At 33.4% G+C, this 25,139-nt stretch overlaps 1 protein-coding gene across 1 annotated transcript in view; it reads right to left on the bottom strand.

The window, feature by feature from the left end:
• HBS1L (HBS1 like translational GTPase) overlaps positions 1-25,139 on the bottom strand; it is an 89,439-nt gene that overhangs the window by 3,617 nt on the left and 60,683 nt on the right. Inside the window, 14 exon segments of the mRNA XM_079147111.1 lie at positions 587-687; positions 6,035-6,143; positions 6,508-6,598; positions 8,806-8,910; positions 12,108-12,176; positions 14,079-14,093; positions 14,096-14,155; positions 14,158-14,194; positions 14,706-14,716; positions 14,719-14,779; positions 16,650-16,796; positions 21,251-21,368; positions 23,899-24,064; positions 24,496-24,758. Coding sequence (XP_079003237.1) covers positions 587-687; positions 6,035-6,143; positions 6,508-6,598; positions 8,806-8,910; positions 12,108-12,176; positions 14,079-14,093; positions 14,096-14,155; positions 14,158-14,194; positions 14,706-14,716; positions 14,719-14,779; positions 16,650-16,796; positions 21,251-21,368; positions 23,899-24,064; positions 24,496-24,758 — 1,353 coding nt within the window.

Genomic DNA, 25,139 nt, shown 5'->3' with positions numbered 1-25,139 from the left:
CAAAGGGAAACCATTCACATGTAGGCCTAGATAGTCAATGGTAATCAGAGGACCAAAATGGTGGTGATCACCTTAGCTGTAGGCTCCATCTGGAGTTTTAAGCAGAAAAGACTTTCCAGATGGGAAAAAAGAGGCAATGCAGATTATATAGATGGATGACTCTCTTCTTAGCATAGGGCATGAGCTCAAGTGGGTGACAAGACAGTTCAGGAAAGTGCAAAGCTGAAATGTGGAACGAGTGGCTAGACATAATTCAAATTCATCTCTTAAAATACAAGACCAGTTTTTATAGTCCCCTTATCTTTACATCATCAGTGTCTAGGGCTTGATACATAAATTTATATTTGTATTTCTTACTTACAAATTACACCCCACCATCATGCACTACAATAATTACCTCTAACATTCATACAGAAACAGCAGATTAAATATTTATTGCTATGCTTGTCTTAATTTAGTCATTACAAATTTGTCTAAAACAAGTAAAAATGGATTTCAGTTACTTCAAATATTATAGAAATGAGTTTATTTGTAAGGAACTCGTTTAAATTATTAGTATTTATGATTTCTGCATTAAAACACTCACTTAGGCTTTTTCTTTGTGACTTCACCAGTGCTTTTGTTTAAGACACTAATCAATCGTTTTATAACAGCAGGTTCACTGACAGTTTGGTAGTGTAACAGCACCTTAAAAAAATAAAAATTAAAATTGCAACACTGAAAAAGCATTTACCACAGCAGCTCTGGTTTTCTCTTTGGTATTTTTATTTAACTATGCTCGATTCTGTGCTGCTACTTAAAGTCAGTCCATCCCCCAGTTGCCTGAGACCGCCCCCCCACCACTGTAATCACTTAACTTACTAAGGGAGAAACTGTCCTGAGAGGCAGTTTGAATGTCTATCCCTCTAATACTATGTAAACTTCAGTAAACTGCATAACCCTCCTGTCAGGTTCTCCTCTGAAAAGTGGAGGATGATAGTATCTTAGGGTTGCTGTAAAGATAAAGAGACTTTATCATTTAGAACAATTAATATTGTTGATATACAGTCATTATTACTAAAGAGTAGTACGGAAAGAACTTGGGATTGAACTCTTTCCTTTTAATCAGCCCATGCCTCAGTTTCCCCTTTGTAACAGCAGTAGTCTTTTAAAGCACTGTGATGAGAATTAAATATGATGAGACACAGTCCTTGCAACAGTAGATGTTCCCCAACTGTTCTTTCATTGTAAAAATGAGGAAATGGGGATATGGTGTTTACAAACCAATTAAACTTTAATAACTTTACTACTTCCTGGGAATTTGCTCTTTCTGCTATACCCAAATTATACATATATTATATACTTAAAGTCTATTATCTAAAGATAGTCACTCTATGTTCTAGCTTGGATTAGGATCTGTCCAAGTCTTAGCAGCAATTAATCTTACATATTCACTACTAGGTAATGAGAATAAGCTACTATAAATATAGAGATAAGAAGGAAGAAAAATAAAATTTTTAAGCTCCCCTGAGTGCCAAGAATTGTTGTGATGTGATTCATATACACTATTTAATATTATTTATATGTAAGTTTAATTAGGTTTTGAAAGTCGAACAGACCTGGGTTCAAATCACTTTCATTCGGGGCAAGTTCTTTAACAGTTCTCTATCTGCAAAGTTCTAGCCTCAGGTTCCTTATACTAAAATGAGGAAATTCAGATAATGTGTTTTATTTTTTTTTTTATTTTTGGGGGTACTAGGGTTTGAAGTCAGGGGCACTTGATCACTAAACCATATCCCCATCCTTATTTTGTATTTATTTAGAGACAGAGTCTCACTGAGTTGCTTAGCACATCACTTTTACTAAGGCTGGCTTTGAACTCAAGATCCTCCTGCCTCAGACTCCCGAGCCACTGGGATTATAGGTGTTTGCCACTGAGCCCATCTCAAATAATGCATTTTAAAGTGGTTCTGAGTACACAGCAAACAATCAGTTAACTGATGACCATACATTGGATTATATATTAGCTATAACTGTCCATGTTTTACATGTAAGGAAAACTAATATCGAAAAAGAAATGTAATTCAATGGGGCCATGGTACTATACGTAAGAGCTGAATTTTACACTTTCGTCCATTTTAGAACTACAAGTCCCTAGCTTTCCCCAATTCAGCTGCTAAGGCCCTATAAAAATTACATAAATGGAACTGTTTTATAAAAAGGAAGTTAAGGCTTAGACATCAGAACATGGGCCAAATATCCTCATTCATATTATAGGCAATAGTGAGTGTGTAATATGTCTATAGTTTGAGTATGGTGGGAAGACCAAATTCCCAGGAATAGTAAATCTATCAAAGTTTAATTGATTCATAAGCATTAATTCAGACTATTTGATTGCCGAAACACAAACACCTCAAATCTGGAATTTCCTGGTCAAAATAGTTTGCACATTTAGAAATCAGAAATGAAGGCTGGGGGTGTAACTCAGTGATAGAGCACTTGCCTTGCATGTGTGAGGTCCTGAGTTCCATCCCCAGGAAACAAAGGCAGGAAGAAAGGAGAGAAAAAGAAGAGAAAAAAGACAAGAGAAAGAAAAGAGAAAAGACAAATGCAAGGGGAACTGTGAATGTGCAATCCTAGACTTTGGAAACTTTTCTAAAAAATCAAGTGATTAAAAAAAAAAAAAAAATGAAGGCACAATTGAAGCACCATTACTCCAAAAATGGAAACTGGCTTTCATTTTCAATGGCACTTGATGATTATAAACTACAAAGGTTCCAAAAAATTAATAATTGACTCTTGGGGGGGGTATGCCAAAACACAGGCTAAAGTGATGAGAAATACTTTCATGTATTCAGTGAATTCGGGTCTCATATACTACACTATTGAGTCTACATATCTAAGAAACATCTCTTTCATAACAACTTAGATATATAAGCAGAATTCCTTTCATTCAGCTCAGATGTGACTAAGAGAAACTGGTCTTCATGGCTTGCCAAATTTCCAAAAAAAAAAAAAGAGGCATATAAACCTAATTAAGTTCCTTCTACCTTCAGCTGAGCTATGTGTGTATTCCATGGTTAAACTAGGATGGATAAAGAATGGTTGTGGCAGAATGTATTTAGGTTTTATTTATCTCCACAGCATCTTACCAAGAGTAGCTCAAACAAAATACAAGTGAAAAGAATCTGCATGCTTAAAATAAAAGAGAAGTGGTTTTATCCTATCTTGACATTTAAATTCATATTATATACAAACAAAGTTATCTATAATTCAAAGCAACCTGCAACACATTGTAACAAGGGGGAAAAAAGTACTGGATTTCACAATGAAAGTGATGAATAATGTGCCCTGGCTGAACTACTTCTAGTCATATAGTTACAATCAGAGTCTCCATTTCCTTATGTGTTAATGAAGACAATACTGACACAGCTCCACAATCTCTTACCTATAATTCCAAAAAATTGAAAACCTAAAGGTTTTTTTTTTTTTTTTTCCAAAGTCCGTTATAAATATATTTAAGCAGCAAAACTGGACTTGAAGTAAGGCAATTTAGAGTCCTGTGTATTTCACATAGTGTTAATAAGTTTTGGTGCAGGAATATTAATGTGTTTCATTATAGAGTACTAGATGCTGTCTCACTTTTTGTTAGGTGTTTTACATAATATACACATGGCGTTTACCTTTCTAATATCCTAACATTTATAAATTCTGAGACATACTGGCTTGAAGGGCTTCAGGGAGGAACTCTGCTTCATATGGAGTTATGAGAACCAAATTAGTGTTTTATGATCTAAATAACATTAAGTGGCAAAATAAGCTATTATTTCCTTAAACCTCTAGGTAACTTATATTTTTCAAATATCAATGAATATACAGTCATTAGATTCTCAACAAAGGTGCCAAAATCATTCATTAGGGAAAGGACAGTCTTTTCAACAAATGGTGCTGGGAAAACTGGATACCCACATGCAAAAAAAAGGTGAAGTTTTACCTAATACCATATCCAAAAATTAACTCAAAATATATCAATGGCCATAAAACTCTTAGAAGAAAACAGGGCAAAAGCTCATGACATCAAACCATAAGCACAACGACAAAAAAAAAAAAAAAAAAACCTGAACTTACTCAAAATTAAAAACTTCAGCCTATCAGAGGACACTATATCATTCAAGAGAATGAAAAGATAACCCATAGATGAGTAGAAAATATTTTAAAATAATATATCTGATAACTAATTTATATTTGGAACAAAAAAGAATTCCTTAATTCAACAATAACCAAATAATTTAATTCAAAAATGTGAAAAGGACTTCAACAGATATTTCTCCAAAGATACATAAATAGCCAATGAGCACTGAAAAAACGCTCGACATTATTAATCATTATAGAAATGCAATAAAAATCACCAGGAGATACCACTTTCACTCATTAGTTCAGCTATTATAAAAAAATTAATGTTTGCCCCCCACAAAATGAAAAATACAGGATGATGAGAAACAAGAAAGTGGACAAAGCAGATTCCTTTTCTTGGTTAAAAAAGTTCTTTGGAAGTTTTTTTCCCCCTTGGGAGTGAGTTGATTGACAAAATACAACCATTTTTTTCTAAATCAAATGTCATCATGGTATTTGTGAATCAATCTACTCAAGTAGAATCTCATAAAGCTATGCCAAAAAACTTTCGATTCATGCCAAATTTTAAGAAACTACTGTAAACAGGAAGAGAGCATTACTATTCAAAGTGACTACTGACTTCTTGACCTCTCCACATCTCCATTGACAAATATTATCGCTGAGTATATTTAGCAACTACCCTCTCTACCATGGGACACACTGCTTTCTATGAATGAGTTCTACTTGCTCAAGAGCAATTAACTTGCAGTTACTTGACCATTGATATATAAATTTTAAATAATTAAAAATTTAAGCTCTTCAACTATAATAATGTTTGTGAGATGCTTTTATTCCTTTTTTAGTGTACAGAAGAAATGCAGACTATAAGGTACTTAAATGGTATTTTATAAATATAATTTTATATCATCAACACAGAAATATTTAAAGAATGATAAGTAAAGTACATGATTATCTCAAATGTAGTAGAATCTAAGATGAATTTGAATTTTCTAAATAGATTTATACCCAACCTCTAAAACATTAATTTTAAAAAGTCAAAAGGTCAATTACTATAACTATTTTATTTGAAAGATGTATCAAATGAAAATAATCTATTTCTATTTTAAAAGGCAAAGTATACAATTTCACTGAGAAACATTTTTCATTGTAATGCAAAATCTGTACTATATAGCTGATCAGAAAAAATAAGTCTAATAGGAAAAGGTTTGTCTGTTAACTCATAAGAACAAGGTACCAACCTATGGAGGAGTATGGCCCTAAGTTTATGGAAAAATAAATTGCACATTAACAAGACATTCAGACTAGTCACAAGTAGTATCTTTCCTGAATTAGTAACATTATGGCATTAAAATTCCCTTCTTATTGCTCAAATGCTACAGCTTAATGAAGACTTGGATATACCCATAAATATCAATATGTACATATAGTGGGTGGATAATATGCACATATGAAAATACAATGAAATGTAAAGAGTCGATACTAATTATTATGCAATTACAGAACATTCATATTTCCTGCATTTTTTGTGGTTTCTAAAACTTTCTAAAACAATCCATTGCTTTTATAATCAGAAGCACTAGAAAGAGCATAATAAACAAAACAAAAAGCCAGAAAATTCCAGTCCAAAAATACTACGTAAACTTTACCATACAGTGAAAACTGATCTATCATTATCTCCAAATACAGTTATTATCATCAGTTTGCATCTTATTGATTATGAAATATCTTCTCAATGCCTCTTTGAAAAAGTACTCAGTCTCAAGGATCAAAATAAAAATGACTTTGGAATTCTAACTTTGTTTTTCTAGATGAGAATAACAAGATGTTAATTGAAAATATAGATCGAATCTTATAAAATGTTACTACTTTTTGGATAAATTATTTTGAATTTATTAAAAAAACAAAGTATTTTGAAACTTACAGGAAATCCTTTAGTGATAGGAATTTCTATATTAAAGATGAGGATTCGGGCTCTGAAACGAGTACAAGCTTTGATGGGTTCTTTGGGGCCACAAAATATGCAGCCAACACTGTAACAACAAAAAATAAATAAATGAGGGAGGGCAGTTGGAGGACAAGTAAATTTACATCCAATAGGAGTACCTCTAAAAACATTTATTAAAAAAAAACTAGAACGATTAAGTAGGAACTTTTCCTAAATACTCTCTTCAGGGTTAAAGCAACACTTTATGCATTACAGTTTTTTTCATCAACATGCCGAGTTTGTATGGAGACAAGTACTACTTCCAATTTTAAGTAGCATTTGCTAATACTGTAAACATCTACGTTGGGCCAAAATTCAAAATTCAAAATTGAGCTGGCAGATCGTGAAATCTATGTGTTTTGATGTCCTTTATCCAAAGTGATAGTTACTTAAACTTATTTCTTACTCACTTGATTTTGATGATATCCATCCCAACCAAAGTCAAACTAACATGATCGCCTGCTGCCGCCCAATCAACAGGTTCATCGTGCAGCGTGATTCCTGGAAATGAGTAAGAACCAAAGCATACAGTGAAACACCTCGACACCGAACCATAACAACCAAGAAGAATTTGGCTGGTTTGTGTTTCATCAGTCACTACTCATCATTTTCAATATGAATGGACTGAGAGTGAGAAATATAACTGTGAGCGTTGAGGAAAACACACTTCCTCTAGACTTGACTCTTCTAGAACACCACCCTAAACATAAAGTGACTTATAAAAGCCTGACTTCCTGCTTATTTTATCAAGATTTTTAAATTAACTTACACGATGAAGGTACAGTCATTAAACAGGCCCCACTCCATTATTTTTATTATATTTATAGAGGAAGGCATAATAAAAAGTTCAAATTATCCCTAAAGGACATAAAAGACAGGACTGGCAGAGATGTCCAGTAGTATTTTATTCTCTTGAGCTTTGCTTCTAATTAGACAACTACCCAAACTATAGCATGTGTTCTCTAAGTAATTCATGGGGCAAACTGCTCAGTCAGAACAACTTCAAATGGTTCTCTCAGAGGACCCTTAACTACACCTGGCTCGAGGAGAACTTCTTCCCAGAGTCTGCACATTAATCACTGGTTATATGAAGAGAAAGATATTAAGGAAATAGTGTCAAAAATTTTAATTTAAAAAATGATCCCTAGTATTGCTCTATACCTAGAGATAGAAAGCTATTTACCTAGACACAGTCCTTGAAGGGTAGCCCTGGAAAGCAGTACCAGAGGTCAATACTCAGCAACCTTAGTCAAAGGTTTTTAAGGACACCCTACACTGTCTAACTTTATGGGTTAAATTTATTGGTAAAGTTCCTATCAACCTCCTTCCCCCAATCATGTAGACCATCCCATTATTTGTTTTCCAAGGACTTTTCTCATTGGCCAGACATTATAAGAAGAGACTGTTTTATAATACTCCATGCACTTGATGTTTTAATAAAATAAAAAGGTGATATGAGGTAGCTATTTTAGTCAAGTCTACCTTTTGGGATACTACCAATTAGAAAGCCACAGTAGCACTCAAGTTTTCAACAAAAAGGGTGCATTGAACAATTAAGCAAAACAAGCAAAGCAGTCCTGCTGGAACTGAGGGCTGAGAACCTCCCACTGTTATGAGAGAGGCTCCAAGGAGTAGGCATTTCTCCCCCAGTACTTCTGATGGGGTTTCTCTTTAAGAACCACTGATTCAAGGCAATGCTTGGAGTTTTTCTGTGGGAAAGGGACAGAGAAGGAAAAGTAAGAATGTAGGACCTTTCACTGATCACCAAGAATTGTAGCAGTCACAAGAGACTTCATCTCAAGGTCTGGATAATTTTGGGTTCATGGTCTTAATTCCTAACTGCTGATTATTTAAAATATAGTTAAAAAATACATAGTATGTATATTTATTCATATTCTTAAAAAAGCTCATTAACAGAGATATAAAAATAGTATTTCACATAGTATATAGTTCTAAATCACTTTTTTTTAAAAAATGAAAGTGGTAAGCTGTACTTAAAATTATAGAGACCTTGGACAGTTTTTTTAAATCAATACAGAAATTTCATATCCCTAGCTTTAAATATAGGTTAAATATGTTACCTAAACGTATTCATTACTTTCTACTAATAAGCAAGATACCTGCTTTAAAGTAGAGTCAAATTAAAACAAAATATATATTCAAATTTATAAACTAGTCAGTTGCAACTCTGGATATAAAACTATAAACTGAAGTCAGATTAAGATAAATTCAGAACTATAAACTATTAAACCAAATTAGGAGAAGAATAACATGTCTGCATGAAAAGCTAAATTAGCAGAAGACAGACAGTTATAAACCATCATGGAAAAACACAGATCTCCATGGCAATTTAAACTAGTGAATTAGTGTCAAGTTGGGTTTAGATTTAATTTTTTCTACAGAATATGATTTTAAATGTATCTGTCAGGTGGCTACACATCTGGTTCAATCCTAGCCAAGTTTCTTGAATCACTGTCAAAAACAGAATGCTACCACATTTAGACTGCTATATGTACACATTTACACAGTCACAACAGAAAAAAATCGTTTAATGTTTTCACATCTTAATCTTCAACAGTTAGTATCATTTTGACAGTGAGTTACAATTTCACTAAGAGGTTATTTACTTTGGAGATAGAACTAAACTACTTTTTAAAAAATTTGCTGTCTCAAGGCTTAATTAGCAAAAGCAGCCTGCAGATGAATACCTTTTGCAGTACAAGTTTCATTAGGAGGCATTGCTAGTAGTCGATCACCAGTTTGAATATAACCAGCTTCAATTTTACCAGTAACACAAAATCCTGATCCTTGATCTGCAAAATACGTAAAAATCTTATATAGCAGTTTTCTGATAATTAGTATATTTAGTTACCATGTAGTTTTATAAAACCAGTAGTTCAATGGACTAATTAAGCAATGGTCATTTCAGAATTTTAAACTCTCAACTAAATATGGCATATACACTCTACTTTTTTCTTGCAAATAAAAATATTTACATTACAAAAAGTGGAGATGCATTCCTTTCTCAAATATTCTAGTGGTACCTTGGTATTTATGCCAAGTTTGGGGTAAACAGACAAATAAAAACAGAAGACCCTACCTGTAAGTAATTTACCAGTGAAAAGAAAGACAAAAACAAATACAGTAAACTAAAAAAAAAAAAAAAAAAAAGCTATTTAAAATAAAGAGAAAAAGGTACATCAAACAATCCATGATAGCACACTGTAAGTATAGATAAGTGGTAGATTGCTTGCCTAGCTTGCAATAAGCCCAGAGTTCAATCCCCAGCATCAAAAAAAAAAAAAAAAAAAAAAAAAAAAAAAAAAAAAAAAAAAAATCATGATGGGGACGAACATACATTTTACCTGTGCACTTTGAAGAAGCAAGAATAGAGTTTACCAGGCAGCTGGTGTGTATAAATCGGGAAGAATGAAAACATGGCTAACCCAGGAAACTGAATGTGCAAAGCCAAAACCATGCTAAAAGCTATGTGTATTGTTTATAGGGGGAATATGGAATAATGAAGGAGAGGCAAGACATGAGACAAGGGAGAAATCATAAAGGAGCCTCATAAGTTACATTTAGGGTTTTAATTTCATCCTGCAGTTAAGTAATGTAAAGTCAATAAGGAATTGTGAACAGAGAAGTAACATAATGGTATTTTGGGGACAGAAAAGAGGCTGATGGAAATGTACACACTGACTATAGAAAAGGAATATATTCAAGAATTTGAGAATAAAAAATAACAAGTTTAGAGTGATTAAGTAAAGGATAATGGAAAAAATGGAGAAATCTGATAAGATGACACATTAACTAGGAGATAGGAAATGAAGGCATAAGATCTATTTTAGCCTCAGCAAATTTGAAGTGTCTATGGGATACAGGTGGCAAAGTTGCATTCTAAGGAGCACTAATCACACCATGTTCCATGAGAATGATAATTTCAGCAGCACACTCCTGGGGAGATGTCCAGCTGTGGTGAGCCACATGTGTGTGCAGGTTTGGATTGGAGATTTGAGAAAGCTTGAAGATGCGGTTGAGATAGGAACTTAAGGACATCAGTTCCTGAAGAATATCTGAGCAGAGAAAGAAGAGGACTGAGGTAATAGGACACCATTTCAGAGTCAGAGAATGAGGAGCACACACAGAGGCTAAAGAAGGGTCAGACAGGTTAGTAGGAGAAAACAGGTTACAAACACTAATGGAGAAAAGTTTCAAGGTAATGTGGCTACCAGCATCAGAAGTAATGACAAATTCAAACAAGATAGAAATGGAAAATGTGTACTGACTTTGGCAGCCAACCAGCTGAAATACCAAGAGGAGCAGTGCAGGCAGTAGCTAGTAAGCAGACTGAAGATAAATCAGGAGTTTAGAATGTAGAGTCAGCAAATAGGAACTAAACCAAAGTAAATACCTCTTGTATTTTTAATAGATAATGGGCATTTTGGAAACCACTGCAACTTATTTCCTCTACTACTACAGCACTGTAAGCTAGTAATTATAATGATACATTTCAATTTCATTTTTTTTTCATTTTTTAAATTCACTTATTAAACACATAAGATATGCAAGGTACTGCGCTGGGTTCTACAGATACAAATACTCCTTGCCCTAAAGGAGTTCATAATCTATGTGAAATAAACAGTATAGAAACAATTTCAATATTGTTTTTAAAATGCAGTGTTAGAGGATACAGAGAAAATGCCTTAGGTAAGTGTGTGGGTGAGCTGCCAGTTATCAATTTGTTGCTACTCAGTTCCAAATCCACTCTAAACTGTCTGATCTGTGATAATGGAAATCTGGGGGACAAATGACATCTCTTCAGTATTGATTATCCTGTGTGTGTGTGTGTGTGTGTGTGTGTGTGTATTTATTGAGATGTTTGTTACCATTTTATAGTTTTCTAGATAGGGTTTTGTATATATTTCATTAGATATATTCTTAGGTATTCAATACTGCAGGAAGCCATCCATGACTCCTAGGAGAACCAAGCTAGTTTGAGCCATTAACCAGGAATATCTGGCCTCAGAAACTCATGGTTGGATACTGACTGTTCTAGAAGGCCTAAGTCACGTGGTTACCCTGTTATCTCACTGCTCAAGTTCAAATACAAGAATTGGATGTGGGAGCGACCTGCTAGAACCAAATGGCTTGCTTACCTCCACTCCCTGCCCTGTTTTTTGTGAAGAGGCTCCTACCAGACCCCTTGATCTGTGTACCACTGTAAATAAAGGAAGTGCAGGCTCCTTCCTTGGTTACAGCTAGACCCTTCTGGACAGTTCAATTGGTCATTCCCCTGCTTCAAAAATAATTTTGCCTTTTTATCTTTATTTTTGATATATAAATTTCAGTTTTTATTCATAACCAGCCCATCCCTCCAACAGAAACCCTTTTCCTCATGAGAGAATACAATACCTTCTCCATCACAGTCTGAACCTCTTCTAAGTCTGTCCTTCCTCTGCCCTAGGGTGCTACTTAGGGTTTCTTTATATCTTATGATTACTCTTTTAACATAATTAGTAATTCTCTATAGTAAGTTTCCCTTAATATTTATGTGTGGTATCTATCTCTTAGCCATTCCCAGACTGCTACAGATGGGAAGGAAATGGGCAGGTAAAAACACCAAAACATGAAAACACTGGTAGACAAAGTGGCAATAAAGATCCTAGGTTTCAAGAAATAGTGAAAAATCCAGTTTGGTTGAAAGATATGGAAACTAAAAGGATCTAATTGAAGAAGAAAAATACAAGGTTAGCTAAAGAATAAGGTTTTCTTATGTCTAATAGGTAAGTATGAGATGGGAAATGGTGTGTAAACTGAAGGTCTTTTTAGGCAGAGAAGCTCAGTGACCAGAACTGTGCATTGAAGATTAATTTGACACTCATCCTTATATTAAAATGGGGAAAGGAGAATCTGAAGAAAGTACAAAGACTTAGTCCAAGGAAGGAAGACAGAAGAGAATGGAAAGGAAGGGGCCATGAAGAAGCAGCCCTGCAGAGGTAGCACTCACCTTTGAAGACATCTGACACACACAATCTAAAAGGCTTGTCAATAGATCGCTGAGGAGGCTTGAAGGAATCTGGGAGAAAGGACAAAAAACAAAGTTTAATTTAAAATGTAGGGCTGTGGATGTTGCTCAGTGATAGAGTGTATGTTTAGCATATGCAAAGCTCTGGTTTGATCCCCAGCACCAAGGTAAAAAAAAAAAAAAAAAAAAAAAAATTTTTTGTTTTTTGTTTTATGCCAATGAATCCATTATAATCCACTTATAAAAAATTATACTTTACAAATAGTAATAGCAAATGATTGTCACTTACATAACACTTTCAATAAAATATATTCACTTGTTTTATCTCATTTAATTACAAGAACAGTTTTTATGGATAGGGCAGGCACTAGCCTCATTAAGGAAGCTGATGAAAACTGCCATTAGTTTAACTGTAACATAACGATATCAAACTGGTCACCTTGTTCCTCTGACTACAAATTCCATGCTTTTTCATACACATTACTCTATCCCATAAGAACTCTAAATAATAATTAATATCAAGTTTAAAATGCATTGAAAGTAGAATGGCTTCTTTGTATTTTGGATGTAGAGTATTTTTAAGTTCTTTATAACTTTGAGATGAGTGCTCTATCTGAAGTGTGTGTGGAAAAGATTTTCTCCCACTCTGTAGACTCTCTTTTCACATTATTGATTGTTTCCTGTGCTGAGAAAAAAAACTTTTTAGTTTGAATCTATCCCATTTATTGATTCTTGCTTTTATTCTTGCACTATGGGGTCTTGTTAAGGAAGTCTGGTCCTAAACCAACATGATGGAGATTCGGGCCTACTTTTTCTTCTATTTGGTGAAGGGTCTCAGGTCTAATTCCTAGATTCTTGATCTATTTTGAGTTTTGTACAGAGTGAGAGATATGGGTTTAATTTCATTTTACTACATATGGATTTCCAGTTTTGCCAGCACTATTTGTTGAAGAGGCTATAACTGTACTTATGTGAGTATGTCTTCATGTCTTCTATACAAAGAACCCAATCAATATATGGGCTAAGGAAATGGGCAGACACTTCGCAGAAGAAGATATACAGGTGATCAACAAAAATATGAAAAAGTGCTCATCATCCCTAGTAATTAGGGAAATGCAAATTAAAACCATCCTAGATTTCATCTAACTCCAATTAGAATGGCTATTATCAACAACACAAGCAATAATAACTGTTGGCATGGATGTGGGGAAAAAGGCACACTCATACATTGCTGGTGCAGTTGCAAATTGGTGCACCCACTCTGGAAAGCTCTATGAAGATTCCTCAGAAAACTTGGAATAGACCAACCATTTGACCCAGCTATCCCACTCCTTGGTTTATACCCAAAGGACTTAAAATTAGCATACTACAGTGATATAGCCACATCAATGTTCATAGCTCAATTCATAATAGCTAGATTGTGGAACCAACATGGATGCCCTTCAGTTGACGAATGGATAAAGAAACTGTGGTATATATATACAATGGAATATTACTCAGCCATAAAGGAGAATAAAATTATGGCATTTGCTGGTAAATGGATGAAGTTGGAAAACATTATGCTAAGTGAAACAGGCCAAGCCCAAAAAATCCAAGGCCAAATGTTTTCTCTGATAAGTGCATAACATATATAATGGGGGGTGGGGTGGCAGGAGGAAGAGAAGAATGAAGGGAAATTTGGATGATGTAGAGGAAAATGGGGTGTAAGTGGGTGGAGGACAGAAAGATAGTAAACAAAACAGACAATATTACCCTATGTGTATGTATGATTACATAAATGGTGTGAGTCTACATTGTGTACAATCATAGAAATGAAAGCTGTACTCCATTTGGTACCATGAATCAAAATGCAGTCTGTAAAATAAAAGATTTTAATAAAAAAAATTTTTTAAGTAAATAAACTATATTAAAAAAGAAAGAAAAGAAAGAAAGTAGAATGGGCAGTTTACTTACCAATTTGTTCTAACAACACAGTCCTTTATACCATTTGGTGAGTTCACTTGACTGAGATCTTGTGATTAGATTTTCACACTGAGACCACTTGTAGGGATAAAGGCTACATCGCTCTCCTATTAAAAAGATTAAATGTATGAAATTTACTATATAACATTGCTTAAACAAAAATTAAGATTCACCATTACCCTAACTGTACCAGGTTTAACAAAAGCACCAATGTATTTTTAAAGGTAATAGAAATCATAGACTTGAGGTTATCTGAGTCAACAGTTTTCAACTTTTTTGATTTTACAAATTTACTCCAAAACTGTCAAACATTTTCACCTAGTGAAATAGGCAAGAGAAATTGTTCTTTATCAAACATTCCTCTATGACCTCCTTAAACCTATGCTAACCGGTGAGGGAAAAGTCTTTACTTACATAAAATCAAAGTCAATTATTCAACATACACAATTTTCTAATGTGAAGTAACCCAAAGAATATATTACAATATAATATACCAGAGGAAATAAAATACAAAAAAATTAAATTATTCAAATAAGACAAGAATATGAAAGTATTAGGTTTTTTCTCATGAGATGATTTATAGAAAGTAATAACCAAATAAATATAAAATTATCATACCTTAAAACCTGCTGCTTAAGAAAGTGCCCAGTTTTCCAGTTATCTCTTGAAAACCTTTCTTGTTGCCACTTAACCTGATAAAGAACCAACTTATTTTTAGAATTATGCTTCAGAACATGATAAATAAAATTTAAATTCTGCAACATAATCAAAACTAAATAATATATAAATATAAAATCTATTAAGTATGGAATTTATTAAAATTAAAACTCACGAACATAAGCTATTCCTAAAATTAATTTTTTCCTGAAATAGCCTATAAACAATATATTTAGATTTTTTTTTCCCCAGTGCCAAAGAGTGAACCATGACCTTGGCCTACTAGGCAAACACACATACCAACCCACAGAGCTATATCTCCAGCCTTAGATTTTTTTTTTATTAATGGATCAGGCCAGGAAAGCTGCAACTTTATTTTTCCATATTTTTTCTCAGTGCATGACAGTTGTACATATGGTGGCATTTGTTGTTACATATTCACACATGCATACAACATAACAATAGAATTTGGCCAGTATTAGCCCTAGAATTTTTTATATAGGCTAAAAGGATTTCAAATTTGCAGAGAAAAAGTGAACAATTTATTAAATTGTGCATGGATTAATTACTAGAATAAAATAAAATTATTGACACCCACCCCAGTCAATCAAACTAAAAAACATATGCAATATTAACTCTAGATAATGATGTGCAATATTTAGGGCTAATTATACTAATGTCCGCAACTTGTGTGAAAACTCATGACAACTAAGATGAATTAATGAATGAATTAAAAAATTAGAGAAAAACCTAATCAAGTAAATAGTAAGAATCTTAAATAGTGGGTATATTATGGGTATTCACTGTAAAACTGATTTTCTTTACATTTGAAATTTTCATACAAAAAATGCTAGGTAATAAATTAAAAGTACATGCAATAATGATACTATAAGAGACCTAATAGAAACTATGGGTGAATAATTATCTGATCCTATTTTTAAAAAAATACCTAAACATAAGATAAAAAGAAAAGCTTACATATTTAAGTTCACATCTAAAATATAACATAATCAAAATGAAAATGAGCAAATTATACAAATAATTCCCAAAGGAAAAATATTTAAATATAAAAATTCATGGAGAGTACAATTTATTTTATTTTTTATGTGGTGCTGAGGATCAAACCCAGTGCCTCACATGTGCTAGGCAAGCGCTCTACCACTGAGCTGAGCCACAACCCCAGCCTGGAAGAGTACGTTTTAAAAAGATAATATTATGTTTTATATATCAAATTGGAAAGTCATTTTTTAATAATTTTAGCATTGATAGGCATTTGGGAAAGTAAATATACCATGTGTGCCAAGATAACCAGAACATTTCTCAAAGGCATCTGGACATACTGAGCAAGTCTTAAAAGATATATGTACTTAGGCCCAGAAACTTCCCTACAATACATTATTTCTAAATACACATTCATACACAACATAAAAACGACTGTAAATCTTCAAATTTACAGGTCTATTTAGATAAATCACATCATGAAAACAGACTAGAATAAAGCTATAAAAAATAACCTTTAATACTTGCAAACATGCACAAGAACTTTGTCATTTTTTAAAAAAACAAATGGTAATATACTATAACCTCATGTAAATACATTCTTATCTAAAAAATAAATTGGATGAATATACAAAATGATTTCATACTTTCTACCATAATAAATGTGCATTATTTTATAATTAAAAATAATTTTCAGGTTTCAAAACTGAACTTTGAAAATATGAAGACATTCTTCCTTAAACTTTATTAACATCTCATTTATTTCATTTCAGGAAAATGGTTTTATTTTGAAAATACAGCAACTTGGTTATTGAAATGTGTACTACTCACATATGAAATCATCCATATGGGCAGAATATTACCTTAATTAGCATCTAAACATATTCTCACAAAGCCTACAGGTACCTGATCCATTTTATTGACTGCAACTGCAAGCTGTGTCACCCCGAGAGATCGGACCAAAAGGCCATGTTCTCGTGTTTGTCCTCCAGTCTCAAATCCAGCTTCAAACTCTCCCCTGCTAGCATCTACGACCAAAACAGCTACATCTGCCTAAAGAACAGAAAACAATCAATAAAAATAATACCATACTACCTTAATTCAAAAGTCAAATTATTCAATTAACTGGTCAGATTTTAAAGGTGGACCCCAACCTGACACCAAATAGCACAACAAATGAAACAAAGGAATTAAAAAAAAAAAAAAAAGTACTAGCATGTACCCATATGACACAAAAAGCAGTGATATAAAAAACAAGAAATTCCATAATTGATTACCTAACCTCTAGGCAGAGTGGAGAAAACATAAACAAAATGAAAACACATAAACAGGGACAAATATTCTCAATATAGAAGGTAAAAGTTAAAATCTCAATGTGGAATATCAAAAAGAGAAGAAAGACACATCTCCTTAGAAAATGAGTGAAGATACAAGCAAGCACTCCGTTAAAAACAAATAGCCAACAACAACAAAAAATTCAATATCACTAGAAAAAATGAGAAAAAAAAAGTAAATTTAAAATACATGGATTAATTCCCCCAACCCTGTATTCTGTTTTTGCAAGTCCACACATTGAAGATTTAAGACTAAATTATTCAACCTTAAGTTGCTGCAAGATGGGCATGCTCACATGCTACTGCGGACTCTTTCTGTACATATTTCTGGAGGGCATTTTCACAGCAAGTAAATATTATGCATATTTCACTTCTATGAATTTATCCTAGATTAAAAACTATAGATCTACAAAGATTCATCATAGTATTATTTACAATGATGAAAAAATTATGAGTGAAGGAGTTTTCAAAAAATAACTAAGTCATCCCCAATGACTGCTGAAAAAGAACCTTGTATAACAAAATTTTCTAACCTTCATGGATCATTTTGTGAATCAAACAGTTCTTCTTTCATACTCAAATTACACACACACACACAAAAAAAAAAAAAAAAAAAAAGGAGGAGGAGGAGAAAGCTAATGTTAGGACAGCTGGGTCCTTTACAGGTTTCCATTATTCTTTTGTGTTGATGGCTCTTATTCCACGTGGTGGATACAGACTGTAAAAATGTGCAATAAACAGTATATAACCATAGATGTCCCTCCATTTTCATTCTTATCATTTACTTGTCGATGTACTGTTTGGACATTTTTTAAAGAACATTCACTTTCCCTTTCACAGTTTTGCCTTGAGTGCCCACCTCTCCTCAAAGAAATCTATCTGCTTCGCAGTAATTCAGCATACAATGACCAAATGTGATCGCATTCCTTTTGCTAGTTATCTCAGATTGATCATCACTATATTGCAAGGATTTTCTGATATTCCACCCACTTCAGTTAGTGTTGCTTTTGGTCAGAACATGATCCACAACAGTGTTTCTCTCTGTTGCTTCCTCAATGACAGTAGGTTTGTGCTGTCCAGTTTTTTTAAAAAAATTCACATATATTTACATCCATTCTCACCATAATGGGAAATGAAATGGACAAAAATTCATCAGATACTATGCTCTTAACAGAACTTTATGATTTAAGTTAAAATATCATCCACCATGCTTTGTTTGCTGTGGCATTTACCTATTACTTTTTTTTTCTTACTCTTGTCCCCAATACTCTTTCTGCTTTACTTCTACTCTTACATACAGTATCATTTCTGATCCTTCAGAACTCCTAAAACCAAACGTGTTCAATGAGATTCAGTTCTTCTGATCAAAATTCTTAATTCAGAGTGCAAACTAGGCCTGGTACAGTAGTGTATGCCTGTAATCCTCTGGAGGCTGAGGAAGGAGGAACACAAGTTCAAAGCCAGCCCCAGCAACTTAGCAAGACCCTGTCTCAAACAAAAACCAAAAAGAGCTGGGGATATGGCTCAGGGGTTAAGGGACTCTAGGTTCAATTCCAGTTCAAAAAATAAAAGTAAAAATTGGAGCAACCATTCTGCAAAAAGGGCTTTTGTACTCATACTTTCAATCACTAACATGTCTCATACCTCAGAAAAATGGTCTTGTCACAGAAAATGGGAGTAAACATACAGACATACAGACTTAATCTCCAAACTTACAAATTCTAGGATCAATATTGTAAATCTCTTTCTTGTCAACTTTTGCTAACTACTGTAAATTTTACCTTCTTAGGCTGAAATCTGAAATTCATTGAATTGCTATTAACAATATACTTGATGCCATAAGTGCTCTATCTAATCTTCTCTAAAAAAAAAATTGCTGCAACCAATTTCCTATTAATAAACTTTCAATGCTCTTGTCTTTTGGGCAGCTCAAAAGTCTATGAATTTTATGGCTGAGGTTACAGGCTCAGTGGTAAGTGCTTGGCCTAGCACATGTGAGGCACTGGGTTCAATCCTCAGCGACACATAAAATAAATAAAGATATCGTGTCCATCTACAACTACAAAAAAAAAAAAAAAAAGCCTAGTGCATTTTTGAATATAATGGAATGTAATGAAATTCAATTAGATATCTCTAAAATACTTTCCTGCTCTTAGTCCATAAGGAATTTGTATAAATGATCTTTATGATAACACAATTCTCAATTTCAACACCTTGCTACTTTTCTGGGTTTACCTCAACCATGAAGATTCAAAATTTGCTTTCTCGTCATCATATGCCCACAATGCTTTCCATAGGGTTTGGCACATAGAAAGAATTCAGTAAGTACTGAAAAATACACATGTGCGTGCGCACGGCGCGCACACACACACACACAAATATGTAAAAGAAAATAAAAGAAATTAAAACTGTATTGCATCCTTTGGTAAAGATACTCCTCGTAGGTATATCATGGGGTACAAAATGGGAAAAAGGCATCCTTCACAGAGTTCTTAGAAGGATATAATTACACTGAATGCATAGTGAACATCTAGTACATTGTCTAGTCTGTATCAGGTACTAAATTCATTTTGATCTTTATAACATTTAGTCCATGAATCTTAAATTAATATTCTAAAATTCTGTATTAACTTTCTTAAATAGAGTCAAATAATTTCTCATTTATCTTCAATACACACAACACACACACACACACACACACACACACACACACACTACACTACACACACTTGTTTTCTTTCTTTGGTACTAGGGATTGACCCAGGGAAACACCCCCACTAAGCTACATCTTCAGTCCCTTTTTAAATTTTTTTTTTAGAGACAGGGTCTCAAAATTTGTGATCTTCCTGCCTCAGCCTCTCAAGTTACGAGATTATAGTCATATATATTTTAATTTATTCATATAATATCCTTTTTAGGTTGGTAATGCTTCTAAGTATTCCCTTTTAATGAACAGAACCTTGAATTGATTCCTTGAAGTCATACTTCTTTCAATGTTACACAGCCGAATTTCTGAACTCTTCATATCTTCGATAATAATCCATTATAAAAGAAAACAATGCCCTATTGTTTAAATACTTAAAATAATATCTTTGACATTTTTCAGTATACTTATTAAGAATCACATAAGTTTATAAATCACAATTGTTTTCCAATCCTTATAGAAAGTAAATAAAATTTGAATTGTCCTGAGTACAGGAGATAGTTCCAGTTGTCACAGCTGTCACACACCTATATGACAGCTGTCCATGTGTTTGGGACCTTTCTGATCTTTGCTAGACAGTGGGGAATGGTGCTTTTAGTTTTCTAATCTGCAATTTCACATTTATGAATGAATAAACTCTTATAAAATAAATAATACAAAAATTTTTACAAATGAAGTAAATAAACCACTGGGTCATGAACCCCAAGCTTCATTATTTCTGGCATAAATTAGTCCCTTAAAAAGATACAGGACTTGAAAATAAGAGTAATAAAGCAGAACTTGAAATAGTCATTTCACCTTATCAATAAATGAAAATATAGGCTATACTTCTTAATTACCTTACCATTATTTTAACTACAAAAAAATTCATAGCTTTTATAATATTTGCTTCTTCATGAGACAAAAGAAATGGCTTTATAAAGTTCACATAAAGAGATTGTGAAAAATACATTTCTCAATTCTTTCAAAATGTTTAAAAGTTACAATTTTTAAAGATTTTTTTAGTTGTAAATAAAACACAATACCTTTATTTTATTTATTTATTTTATGTGGTGCTGAGGATCAAACACAGTGCCTCACACATGCTGGGCAAGTACTCCACCACTGAGCCACAACCCCAAACCCTAAAAGTTAAAATTTTTAATTTTAAAATATTTTAAAAGTTAAAATCCTAGAAATACAAACTGCACATCAAGAAATTTATATATAAGCTGGTATGGTTAGCGCATGCCCAGTACTCCCAGCAACTTGGGAGGTTGAGGCAAGAGGATAATGAGTTCAGAGTCAGCCTCAGCATCTTAGTGAGGTCCTAAGCAACTTAGCAAGACCTCATCTCTAAATAAAATATTTTCGAAGGGCTGGGAATATGCTGTGTGGTAAGTGCCCCTGCGGTTGAATCCCCTGTACCAACCCCCCCAAAATTTATATTTAATCAATGTACAATATAGAATTAACAAAATATCTGGTACCTGGGCTGCTCCTGTAATCATATTTGGAATGAAATCCTTATGGCCTGGAGCATCCATTAATGTAATAACTTTAGTCGTAGTTTCAAACTTTGTCATACCAACATCCATTGTTACTCCCCTTCAAAACATAAAATGATTAGAATGTACTATTATAAATAATCAGTGATATGGGTTAAATTATTTAACAATAGGCTAAATAATCCAAATTTTTATTTCCTAAATAGACTATTATTTTGAAGAACAAATCTATTAATTGGGGCTGGAATATCAGCTATAATAGAATGATACCCATTTGGCTTTAAAATAAGGTTGTGAATACAGTAAGAGTTCAATCAAAATGATAAGTTTTTTCCCCTTTCTTAATTATTTATGACAAATAGTATAAATTATGAACAAAGAAAGCTTAACTAGGTCATTTCTAGATGGGAGAAAAATACATACTAAGCATGAGAAAAGATAAAATGAAAAAACACCATCAAGAGGTAGTGGTCCTTGTGTTCTGTTATACTTTACTAATTAGAGAAAAACACTTTAAAAACTTCCATTTGACAAGCTGATCACACATTTATAAAATAGGAAATGTCAAAGGAGATGACCAATTTTTTGAAAATTTAGAGAGATGAAAGCAGTTGGCTTCATTTCTCATTTCATCCTTCTGGAGACCAACACAGTGCCTCTTTTTCAGTCACAAAAATGAAAATTCCAGATTAAAAAAGACAATGAAAATCTATAAGAGCACTGAGATCGTTCTAGAGCTCTAAGATTTAGAAAGGGAAATTATGTGGACAATAAACAAGGTTTGCTCCAGGATCATTGAAAATTAAGAAAATAACAGTACTCCTTTTTACTACCAAAATAATCCCAATAATCACAATAAACAATAAATAGGTTTATCCCTCAGTAAAGATAAATGAAGATAAAATGGGGTCTCCTTGGTCAAGTCCTTCGAGTTTAATTCTGAAACCACCAGCTACTTGAGTTTGCCAAAGTGATACATAATTCTCTTCAATAATCTTCAAATCATCCAGGAACCACAGGCACCGTGAGAATAGTCATGAACCATCACCATCTGAGTTCCTCCCTAGACTATCTGACCCAAGTGTACTCCTCTGGCCTGGCTGTGGTCTGAATTTGTAACCCTGAGAATATGAAAATGTCACTCAGCTTACTAATTTCTATTCTTCGACATGTGAGAACAGAGGATACAAATATTTAACATGATTGGGTAAGCAACATAATGTATTTAAAAATGCTATTAAGGAACATATAGGGAGTGAGTTTTAATAAACTTCTATAATGCACCTGGAAGCTTCTGCTATCTACAGAATGAAAAATATTCTAAAAGTATGTCATACTGAGTAATACAGAACTGGCAGTAGCAAAACTGTGACAGCTAAGTAGCAGACACAGAATCAAAAAATAAAATGGTTAATCATTATAGGTATAAAATAGATTATTAGTCATTCTAACTTCAGTATACTGTTCTCAAGCTCTTTTCTATTTAATTAGATGGTATGATGGAAGCTAAAAGGGCCATATGCTTTAATAATCTCCTTGTTAAACAGGAAGAAATTATTTAAGCTTCTAATATTTTCCTAAAAATTGGCATCTGGCAACCGGGTAGTTTTTTTCTTACTAGGGTGAAAAACAGGTTTGTGATACTACCCAGGTTTACAAGATACCTATAAGGGAATAAAGACCACTATGCCAAATTTCTATTTATCAGAAGAGCTAAGCAGTACTGTGGCCTGCTTTATTGAGAATTACTAATATAATGTAGACTAAGACCTCAAGAAATAAACATACCCCTAAAAAAGTATGAAATCTAGATATATTCTCTAATCATATTTAGATTGAAGACAGTGGGATACAATTCAATCCCTTTGTTAATTTAGGACTTTTATGGGACTTCACAGGTTATTAGTCATTATCCTGACACAATTGGTGTATTTGCCATTTTGCTTAATTATTAATGTGTCCTTTGGGTTCCCATCCCTAACAGCCCTAATATGATTTATATGGTCACTCTAAAAAGACTTCAAAAGAAATACAATTCTTTTGTCAGAAGTATATATCTGCCTTGTTCTGCTAGAATCCTCCAAAATTAGCATTAAGCAACCAAAAACAGAGACATAAGGAAGAACTGGCTATATTGTATCTGTACAGTAGGATATAAGTTTAACTATGTCACGGTTTCACTGTTTCATAAAAACATAAGTACATAAAGTATAAAATGAATTCAGTATGGTATTTTGAATTCATTGGTCATTTTGAATCCTGACAGAAGACAGCTTACTGTAGTTCACCCTTCCTTTATAACCTAATGTAAAATTATAAGTCTCACTCAAAAATTTAATTCAAAAATCAAAACAATTTGACATATACTTAGAGAAATGACAATTGAAACCTCTCCTACAGAAAAATTAACTTCAGATATCTGTTTCTTCTTTCTTTGTGTCTTAATTGTTTTTCATAAATATTCTTTTATCTTGCAGAATTCGAAAGGGGGGAAAAAGTAATTATGGTGAACAATAAAAATAATTCCCTGATTATTAAAAACATTTCATGGTATGATTTACATATTTAACACATATTACACACTTAAGAGATTATCATTTCAAACTGAAAATTTTTAAGTAAGTGACTACCTTTCCCTTTCTTCACCAGTCTCATCCAAGACCCATGCATATGCAAACGAAGCCTTGCCAGCCTTTTTAGATTCTTGTTCATATTTATGCATTGTTCTTTTGTTTACATTACCCAGAAGATAAAGTATATGGCCCATCAGGGTACTTTTCCCAGCATCAACATGACCTAAGGAAAATTGATTCAGGATTAATACTGGGTACATTTTCAGATGTTGCTCACATTGAGGCACTGCATGGATGTGTGATTCAATAGTTCAGGTCAGTGTTTAGAGTAATAAATACTAATTTTTATCAAATGACAGTTAAAACATCTAAAGAGATCGAGCATGTCTCTTTGGAGAGGGGGTAAATTTCCCTGATTCTTGGAAATACATGCCAATTCCAAAATGTTCATAAAATGAAAATGCCACAAACCAAATCTAATGATTAGTAACTTAGCATTATTTCACCCAGGGTAACCAGAAAGCATTATGATGCAATGCCCCCTTGCATTATGTCCATTATACCCATGGAGACATTCAGAATTTCTCTGCTGCCTCTAGACACAGTCAGGCTAAGACAGAGCTGACTGACAATCCAGAGGAACAGAAGGCATACCAATGACCACCAGGTTGAGTAGCTGCTTCCCGCCTTGCCGTTTCTCCAGTTCTGCTTTCACATCTATTTGCTGTCTCAGCTTGCCAGCCTTTTTCATTGGTGTTGGTGTCAAACTCTGTTCTTCTGAGGTTTGAATGTTGAGAGGTGGAAGAGATGATTTAGAAACGGTGTCAAGAACATCAGAAGAAGCAATGCTGGTATCTTCGCCAGGAGGTACTTTTTGAGGTGTCTGGAAACTATGACCATTTTCTTCAGAAGTTACTCTACAGAAAGCAGATAGGAAAGAAGTGTTTGAAGCTAATTTGACTGATGTCCTATAAGTGTTGTAAGGGCAGCAAAGATGTCTCTTCAAAATTCTTTACATTCCAGACTAAAAATGATCCCTTTTAAGTGGCTAGTGTCTGTTAAGGTGGAAATGATAAGTAGTCAGAACCAAACCACATAAATACAGACTCCCAGGAGAAAAAGGCTATCAAAAATAAGATATGAAAAACATATACTGTAAAATAACTGAAATTCAAAGTCCAAGCCCATTGCTTTTGCCATATAATCAATCCTGTCAAAACACATGACATAAAGTAGATATTTTATAAAAATAGCATTAAATATGTTGATATAAACTAGTATTAAAAATCATTTTACCA

Source organism: Sciurus vulgaris (assembly GCF_902686455.1).
Source record: "Sciurus vulgaris genome assembly, chromosome: 7".
Lineage (NCBI taxonomy): Eukaryota > Metazoa > Chordata > Mammalia > Rodentia > Sciuridae > Sciurus > Sciurus vulgaris.
Note: the sequence above shows the minus strand (reverse complement) of the source record. Positions and strands in the feature narration are given on the sequence as shown.